General features: G+C 44.5%; 1 protein-coding gene across 1 annotated transcript; it reads right to left on the minus strand.

The window, feature by feature from the left end:
- Window positions 1-1,694: 1,694 nt before the first annotated feature.
- LOC137844565 (keratin, type I cytoskeletal 19) lies at window positions 1,695-7,045 on the minus strand. Its single transcript, XM_068661032.1, has 8 exons — window positions 6,456-7,045; window positions 4,774-4,856; window positions 4,302-4,458; window positions 3,905-4,066; window positions 3,628-3,753; window positions 3,296-3,516; window positions 2,490-2,518; window positions 1,695-1,969 (listed from the first exon to the last, which is right to left on the minus strand). The coding sequence occupies exons 1-8, from the start codon at window positions 6,915-6,917 to the stop codon at window positions 1,938-1,940; spliced, it is 1,272 nt and encodes a 423-aa protein (XP_068517133.1). The 5' UTR covers window positions 6,918-7,045; the 3' UTR covers window positions 1,695-1,937.
- Between the last annotated feature and the right edge of the window lie 1,852 nt (window positions 7,046-8,897).

Consider the following 8,897-nt stretch of genomic DNA (forward strand, 5'->3'; position numbering starts at 1 on the left):
TTTTAAGCATCTTTCTTTTTGCATTTAATTCAGATTTTGCAAATAGAGCTTTTTGGTCAAAATGTGCTTCTGCACAGTGTCCTTGTATCTTCTGTTTTGCATTCTCAGAGCATGAGAACTGCCTGGCTGACCCTTTCACATTTGCAGCTATACAGCACAAGAAACCTGCTCCAGCAATCTCATCCTGGTTTTGTCACAAGAATTTATCCCAGGGAATGGGACTTGTTGAGATTCCAGAACAGACCGAGTTTGTTGGTTCATGTGGAAGGGCTTCCAGGTCTAACTGGTCTAGGGAATCAAACTGGTATCAGACATTTATTAGGAAGTCTCAGCACCCAGGAACAAGCAGTAGTGAAGCATTTCATGCACAAGAGCTCTGTGCACCCTGTGCTGGCAGAAGCAGACGGGGTACGGACGGGTGTGCATCTCAGAGCCACTTGCACCGTGTGCATGCCGGTGCTCTTCATGCCACTGTTCCCTCTCAATTCTGCACTTGGTGCCACCAGAGCAGCTTGGTGCAGCTCTTCCCATCTTGTCCTCCTTTCTGTGTGTCTTTGCTGGCTTGTACTTTTCAGGACTGTTTTTCTCCTCTAAGTTTTTCCCTGTCTTAGTGAACCCATTGCAGAGTGTTACTGTGCTGGCTTTCCAGAGGCTCAGCTGGGATTTGTGTGTCAGTACCCAACAATTGATGCTGACAGGCCACCTGAGTCACTGCTGAACCAAACCCAAGCACCAACACTTTGTCAATGGCAGAGGATTACCCAGCCTTGACAGAGGAGGTCCATGGCTTTGGGATGCTCCTTGCTGTGTAAACACTCCATTAATCTGCAAAGTGGTTATGAACAAGAGTGAACTAATTTATTCCCTCCCAAGTCCAAGGGGAGGAGTGACGAAGGGGCTGACGATGTCTCCCTAAAGCACAGCCTGCAAGATGATCCCTGCTGGGGGGGGCACTGGGGGGCACCTTCAGTCTGCTGATTTTGCCCTTTGGGTTTCACCCGCAGTTCCCCGGGTCACTGCGCGCTCTTACAAAGCTGAGAAGTGGGAAGGGGCTACTCATGCTGTAGCCCTGATATTTTTCAGCATAAACCCTGAAATGTCTTTGGCTGTAAGCTTCCAGCTGGTTGGGAATGAAATTTCTGATTTCTGCTGGCCTGAACTAGAATTATGTTAAGAATTTCAGCTAGGATAATGTACTTTCAATAGCAGGAGAATGAAGGTGGTTAAACATGGGCCTGAAGCTTTGTTATCTGTGTAGGAACTGAGGGTTTTGTTTTCGTGCTTGAAGATAAATGCATCAGACTAGAAAGTGAGTGAGGAGATCTCACCTGTTCCTCACTCCTGTGTTTCTGCAGGGGTATTTTCAAGCCGTTCTAACAGCTTTATATTTTACCCTAACAAAGCATCTCCCAGCTCTTGCTTCTTCCAGAACTACTTAACATCTCACTGTTACTGCTCATCGGAGCGCACAGCCAGCGCAGTCAGTGACATAAATCACTGCTGTATTTCCCACTCCGAGGGACCAGGCACCCCGCTGCCTCCATACTCCAAGCTCCTGCCAGCAAGAGGAGCCAGAAGAAAGCAGAAATGGAGCTCCTGCACCCACCAACACCGAAGCAAGGAGGCTGGCCAGGGTTTTGCTGTCTGATTAAAGTCAAACTCGAGTAATGATACCACAATAACCAAATAGGAGGTGAGACTACAAGAAGAAGATTATCTTTATTAGAGTAGATACAGTAACTCAGTATATTAAAAAAAATGTTAGTAATTAAAAAGCTAACCCAGTTTGCAAACTAATCACCACCAATCTACTTAAACTTTGTGTGGTCAAGAATTTTCCATGCTTTAAGATATTAATTTCCAGCAGTTTAGAGTGATCCTCTGCATTTTAATTCCTTTTTCTCATCTTCAAGATGACATTTGGAGGACTTCCAGTACTATTTTCCATCTGCCAACTTGTCTCTTTTGTCTGCAATGATGTGGAGAGAAAGAACAGCAATTACTTAACCAGAACACATAAGACCACTCTCTGCAATATTCACTGAGCTTAGTTTATGTCTCATCTGTCATTCCCTTCTCTCAGAAGTTTTATTCTTCATAGCATTGATTTGAATCATACATCACTTTTACAATACAGCTGACCTTTAAAAAGCAAGTCATGCTTGCATGTTGGTACAGTTCCCCTGAGCTGGGAAGCTGAAAGTTCTTGTATCCCTTCATCTGGGGGGATGATTACACATTTTGTGCTTTTCTTAGCCTTTATGGTAGCAAAGTCTGAGATTTTTTCTCTGATGTCTAACAGCTTTGGGTGACTAAAACCTAAATTCTATCCAGTCATCACTCATGACTGCCTAGATTTTTCCAGTGACACACACCAGTGCAGCAGCCCAGTCTCTAAAATGGACGCAACAACCATATGTATTTCTTCCTTTTAGAAAATAAAACTTCTTTGGCTACTAAACGTTTCCTGAAGGAGAACGAATCCTTACCGGCAGTTCCAGAAAGGGAGCCAAACATCCTGTAGAACAAAGAGATAATAGTTGAAAGGAGAGGTAACGCATTGTCTGTGTGAGACAAGGATGTATGAAAGCAAATTCTCTACAAGGCAGGTTTTGTATATAGTCAGGAAAAAAAGGTGTTAATCCCCTTGCTCTCCCTTTCAGCTCAGGAGAAGGAGTTATTGTAGGAAGTAGTTTTTTATAATATGGCAGTGGAAAAAGGCAGAGGATTGTTGAAAGAAGGTGTAGAGGACATCGAAGCCTTTCAACCCCTACCTCACTTTTTTGTTTCAGGCTATGAGCTATTTTCCTCCTTGAGGCCGTATGTGAGATAACAGAGAATGTCCACTTAGGTGGCTGTCTGAAAAGAGCTAGTTTGTCTGCACTCACTTCTATTCAGAATATTTATTCCTGCGCTGAATCCCATGAGGTGAGAGCTACTTCACTGGTAACGATTTATGGGAATTTGGTGTTAATGCAGATATTCTATAAACCACTGCTAATTGCACTGTTTCCTAAATGTCAAGCAGCTAATGAATACTTACTGCTTTCATTGTTAGTGCCATTTAATCTTTTCTACTGCTTGTCAGTTTGCCTTTCAGTTTAGAAGCTCTTAGAGGCACTCAGTTAATGTATGGGAAATTACTAGCTTTAACATGGCCCAGAAAAAAAATCATTTGTTAAAAAAATCAGAATCCCAGGAGTGTTTGAAGTTGTGCTTACAGTGATGGTGTGGCACACAAGCACCATGGCATGAAGCTAAGCGCAAAGGTTTCCTGCAGTGAGCAGTTACTTACTGGGACTCCTGGCCCTCCAGGAGCTGTCGGTAAGTAGCGATCTCCTGCTCCAGACGACTCTTGATATCCATGAGCATCTTGTATTCGCTGTTCTGCCGCTCCATATCAGCTCGGAGGTCGGCCAGCTGGGCCTCGATGCTGCCAATCAGGTCCTGGATGTGCGCCAGCTGGGCACTGTAACGCCCTTCAGTGTCTGCCAAGGTGCTTTCCAGCGCGCCTTTCTGAGAGCAAACCACAAAAAGGTTGCTGCCAAGCGCAGGACTGCTTGCAGGAAGGGGAATAGGGGCATATTTCAGGGTGCTTGGGTTTACTCAGTGCAAATTTGAACGTACCATGCTGAGCTGGGACTGAAGTTCTATTTCCAGCCCTTGGAGGGTGCGTCTCAGGTCACTGACTTCGGACTTGCTGCTCTGCAATTGTTCGGTGTTGACAGCTACTTCGCGGTTCAGCTCCTCAGTCTGAAACAGGGAAAGCACTGCGTGAGAACCGCGGGGCCTCTGGGTGGAGGTCACAAGGCTTTCACAGCAGTTTTCTGAAAGTTTTAATAATTATTTAGCATTTTGCATGGATTTTTTTAGTAGTCTTTATATAATACAGAGCTTTTTCTACCTTACTGTGGAACCAGGCCTCAGCATCCTTCCTGTTCTTCTCAGCCATGAGTTCATACTGGTCCCTCATATCAGCCAGGATCTTGGACAGGTCAATGCCTGGAGCAGAGTCCAGTTCGACGCTGACTTGGCCAGCCACTTGTCCTCCCAGGGCACTCATTTCCTAAGTGGAGAGGAAAACAAGAGAGTATAATTATAACCGAAAACATGAACCCTCTGTCCTTTCTAAAAGGGCTGAGGTCTGACTGACTGCACTTCACTACTGGCAGGGGGCATCTTTCATTTCCCCAACTACACAGAAGTCTTTTCTGCTCTGGTGCAGAACCTGAGGGACTCCACACCGTGTTTTTCTAATCTTACTTCCAAATATGTGTCCTGGTTGTTGTTTTTGCTTTTACCTCTTCATGGTTCTTCTTGAGGTAGGCCAGCTCCTCCTTTAAGCTCTCAATCTGCAGCTCCAAGTCCGTTCTAGCCAGCGTGAGCTCGTCCAGGACTCTGCGCAGGCCGTTGATGTCAGCCTCCACGCTCATGCGAAGGGCTTGCTCTGTTTCAAACCTTGAGAAAGCAAAACAAAGCTATTCAGGCTAGGTAAGGTACTATGAAATACATCATTTGTTATAAATGTATCTGGTATAGGAAAGGTGATGTAACAAAAGTTGTCCAGTGTTAAACTTTTCTCCACGTATTTTACATGATATAAATTTTTCTGTGGTACAGATGATGTTTTCAGCAGGTGGAACTTCAACAACAGGATCAAACTAATGTTAACACAGAGATTTTATACACGTTCCTTTGTTTTTTCACAGCTCTTTGTCTCAATAAGGATTTTTGCCTCCTCAAGAGACCTTTTTCCCTTCAGAAATTACTCACTTGGTCTTGAAGTCATCAGCAGCCAGTCTGGCATTGTCAATCTGCAAAACGATCTTCGAGTTGTCAATAGTGGCAGCAAGGATCTAGAAACAATGAGAGTTCATTGCTGAGGCTTAAACAACTGTTATTTTCTTTCCTTACACAAAAGATAAGATAGTTAAGATCGTATCTCACCCGTAGCTACACCAAACACAAGTGTATTTTATTTAGTCTCAGTAGGAAAGTACCAAAGATCTACAGGAAATACGCAGCACAGATTTATCACAGTACTTTTGCCATTATTGTCAGTTCTGGGTAGGTTCCCTTACTTTTGTCTGGCATATGAAGTGGCTTTATGCTACAAATCTCCCAGTGAGACAGAACTATGTTGGCTCACCTTTGTGAGCCAGTCAGTAGGTGAATGAGGCAAGAAAACATTTCCTGGAGAGAAGCAAAGGGAGAAAAGTCTGCAGAGCCCTCTCGGCAGAACTTGTTCTCCTTAGGCATTTTCATAATGAGGGGAGTGATTGCATGGACTGTATGATTTCAAAATAAATGATGTGTTTGTGTATCATAAACAACGTAGGGTCATATTGCTTTTGTATAGCCCTTGAACACATTTTTATTTCCTGCAATACTCAGTTCAGTGTTTATTGACTCTTCTAATGCATTATAAAAAGCCATAAAGGAAATTCCGTTTACTTAGAAGTAATCCCTGTTAATTTTTAACTAGAAAGCATGCCTTTTTTTGCCTGCCACTTTCAAAATTTAAAAAGTCTTCTACAAAAACAGCTGGAGCAACATCTTATTTCCTCTAACCAAGGGGAATAAAAGACAGGTGGAAAAAGAATACTAAAAGGAGAAAATTAATTCCCAGTTCTGCCTTTTCTTTTTCTGAAATCAGTAAAGAATGTGAATGGGTTAAAGCACAGAGAAAGTAAATTGTGTGGGAGCGGTCATGAACTCCAAGCTGAACTGTGAAAAGTAAACCTCAAGTTTTCTTTCATTTATTTACATAGGTTAGTCAGCTGCCACCTATGTTTTCCGGGGTGTGTATCATCGCCAAGTAACCTGTTATCAGCTTCCCATGGGCTATTGGGGCAGTTTCGGCATTTATGGATGGGATTGATTACTTTACGTCTGCGGCTTCCATTTCCCATAAGCCAAACGTTTCAGCATTCTTATTTCAAGCTTAACTAGGTGAGAGATGCAATAAAAATATATTTAGGGTGATGTGTGAGCTACTACCTATACATTCACAAAGCTGTACATAACCGATTTTTATTTTTACAGTAAAAGCAGTGTGTATGTGCCTGGCTGAGATACGCAGGTTGCTGTCATTGTTTAGCTTGCTTTATATATATATCAGAATATATAGGGTTGTACATATATTAACTGGTCATACATATGCCTATGGCCAGCAGATATATTAAATATTACCAAAGAATGAAGTAACGAGGAATCTCAGTCTGGCTGTTCTGTACATTCACTTAGCTAACGTTAAAAAAGGTAGATAACTTCTTACTAAGCATTTTCTTTATCCACCCTAACCAATCATTACGTATTCATTTCATCTTCCTCCTTTTCACAACCTGCAGTGCCTTCTGGCTATTTTCCTAGTGAGGCTTTTCTCTTTTTTTCATGCTTCCTTCATAAGTGTTTGTGCAAATCTCAGGTGCTTTTTAGTCAATGTTAACACCTACCTGGTCTCGAAGGTCTTCAATAGTCTTGTGATAAGGGCTGTAGTCTCGAGCGGGGCTTGGTCCTTGTTTTTGGTACCAGTCTCGGATTTTAGTTTCAAGATCAGAGTTTGCTTCTTCCAGTGCACGAACCTTCTCCAGGTAGGATGCGAGGCGGTCGTTCAGGTTTTGCATCGTTGTCTTTTCATTTCCTGAGAGGAGGCCATCACCGCCCCCCAGACCACCCCCGTAACCACCGCCGAAACCGCCACCAAAGCTGCTGCTAAAACCACTTCCATACCCACCACCCAGGCCGCTTCCTAGACCAGAAGAGACAAATCTAGCAGAAGAGACTGACACACCCCTGCCACCAGATCCCCCGTGGATGCTTGGAGCCCTAAAAGAGCCTCCACCAAAACGGACGGAGCAGCCACCGGGTCCCCCTGCCACAGAAGAGGTGGTTTGCCTGAAGCTGTAACTCGCCATAGAGAGAAATGCCAAGGGCCTAAGGCAAGCTGCAGTTTGAGATCCTGAAGCAGGAATGTGTGCTCCTTTCCCCCACCCCACGTCTTTTATGCCTCCGACAATGGGAGTTGTCTCCAGAATGTGTTATCTGAGACCCGTGGAATTTATCGGCCTTAAACCCTCTGCCAACACAGCCATTCCTCCCATTGGTCAGCTGCTGGGAAGCGAGTGGGTCCGAAATACCTTCGCACACAGGAGCCCATCCCCTCCCCTTGCCTCTTGCCTCCTGAAGAACAAGGTGGGATTCAGAGGAGGCCTCGCCCTGCTGAGGGGAACGCTCATAAATCTGCTCCAAGTTTACCTGTGTGGAAACAAAAGGGCTGGAAGGGCACAGCCCTGCTGCAGCCTGAGCTGCTTCCACAGCGAAGTCACACCACGGCTCGCTTCCTATGATCACAGGAAAGTTATAACAGAAAGTGATTAAATAAATGATTTGTAGACTAATAACAGAGCCTGAAAAGAGCCCAAATGATCAACAGTGGTGTGGACCTAAGCAAAACAGGTTCCTACCTCTCTTTTTCCTTATTTCCCTTAGGAAAAATCCCTCTTTCAGAAGGAAAGATTTCTTCACTGTGTGGGTGGTCGAACACTGGAAGAGGCTGCCTGGAGAGGCAGTTGAGGCCCCACTCCTGTCAGTGTCCCTGAGGGGTTGGGACAATGCCCTTACAACAGTGCTTTAACTTTTGGTCAGCCCTGAGGTGCCAGGCAGCTGGACTAGATGATCCTTGAAGGTTCTTGCCACCTGAACTATGCTGCTCTGATCTAAAATTTTAGTTTGTTTGTTTGCTCTCGGTCCCTTTTGGAACAACAGAAGAAAAGAGGACCTGACAATGTGCCTTGTGTGGAAGAGTCTGGTTTTGTACAGAGACAGGAATCCTTCAAGGAACTGTAGCTGTGTTTGCAGCACAGGTGAGCACTGAACTTCCCTGAGCACTACCTGGGGAGTCAGCAACAACAGAAACAAGGGCCTGGTTGTACAGTCAGTCCTTGCGTTGCTACTGAAAGGGGGAAGTAAACAGAAGAAACACAATCGCATGGTCTTCTGGGCTCTGAGATTAATGAAGATGTTCTCTCTCAAGTGTTAAAGTCCTGTTATCCAGATGGATTTTCCTCCGTTGCCCAGATGAATTTTCAAAAGCAATGCTGCTTTCATTACTGCAAGCTCCTTCACGAGCATCCCTAACAGACGAGCAGGCGCTTCCATCTTTCCTTCCATTCTCTTCCTTCCCTTGCCACCCCTCATTCCCTGCACAGCCCTGGGACTCCCCAGGAGATACAGCTGTAAGGAACGACGGAGCAAGCTGGCCTCCCAGCACTTGCTACAACCAGGCCAGGGCAGAAATGTCACCACCTACCTACAAGTGCTTCCACTGAACCGAACATTTGGAGTGCAAGATGCAGGCTGCGTTGCTTGGATGAGAAATCCATTTAATGCCAAGATAAGGAACTAAAGATAAGCCAAATGAGATGCATATTCAACACGAGGGCATGTTTGCTCTTTATATACCCATAAAAGTGCACTCACCACACACTAGTGCTTTACCCACTTTGTCCAGAGAGAAATGTCAAACTGCAGGGCAAATACAGGGAGTGTATAAGAATAAATACGCAGACTGGAAGCCAGCCAAGGAAGCTGAATCAACAGCCCCATTGATCCTTCCTGGAGGTTCTGTGCACAGCCAGCATGCTGTAGCCTTCCCTGCACACTTCTAACCAACCAGCAGTGGATGTGTTGTATCCAGGCAATTAATTTTCAGTTTCTTACAAGTTCATTCCTTCTCCACTTCTGGTGCTTGGAAACTCCTAAATTATGTCTGTCCGTGAAATCAGAGTAAATTCTCAGAGTACTTATGGTACAGATACATGTCCAAATTCTTTGAACCACGAACTTATTTCATGGACATAATAATGATTTAAATATCAGTCAGTAAATATCTTCTT

The sequence above is a fragment of the Anas acuta genome, chromosome 25 (genome assembly GCF_963932015.1).
Source record: "Anas acuta chromosome 25, bAnaAcu1.1, whole genome shotgun sequence".
Classification (NCBI taxonomy): Eukaryota; Metazoa; Chordata; class Aves; order Anseriformes; family Anatidae; genus Anas; species Anas acuta.

Coding starts and splice junctions, on each gene's coding strand:
- LOC137844565 (XM_068661032.1), bottom strand. CDS start 6,917: ATGGCGAGTTACAGCTTCAGGCAAACCACCTCTTCTGTGGCAGGGGGA. Junction 4,067..4,301: donor TCAAGAAGAACCATGAAGAG/GTAAAAGCAAAA, acceptor CTCTCCACTTAG/GAAATGAGTGCCCTGGGAGG. Junction 3,517..3,627: donor TTCAGTCCCAGCTCAGCATG/GTACGTTCAAAT, acceptor GTTTGCTCTCAG/AAAGGCGCGCTGGAAAGCAC.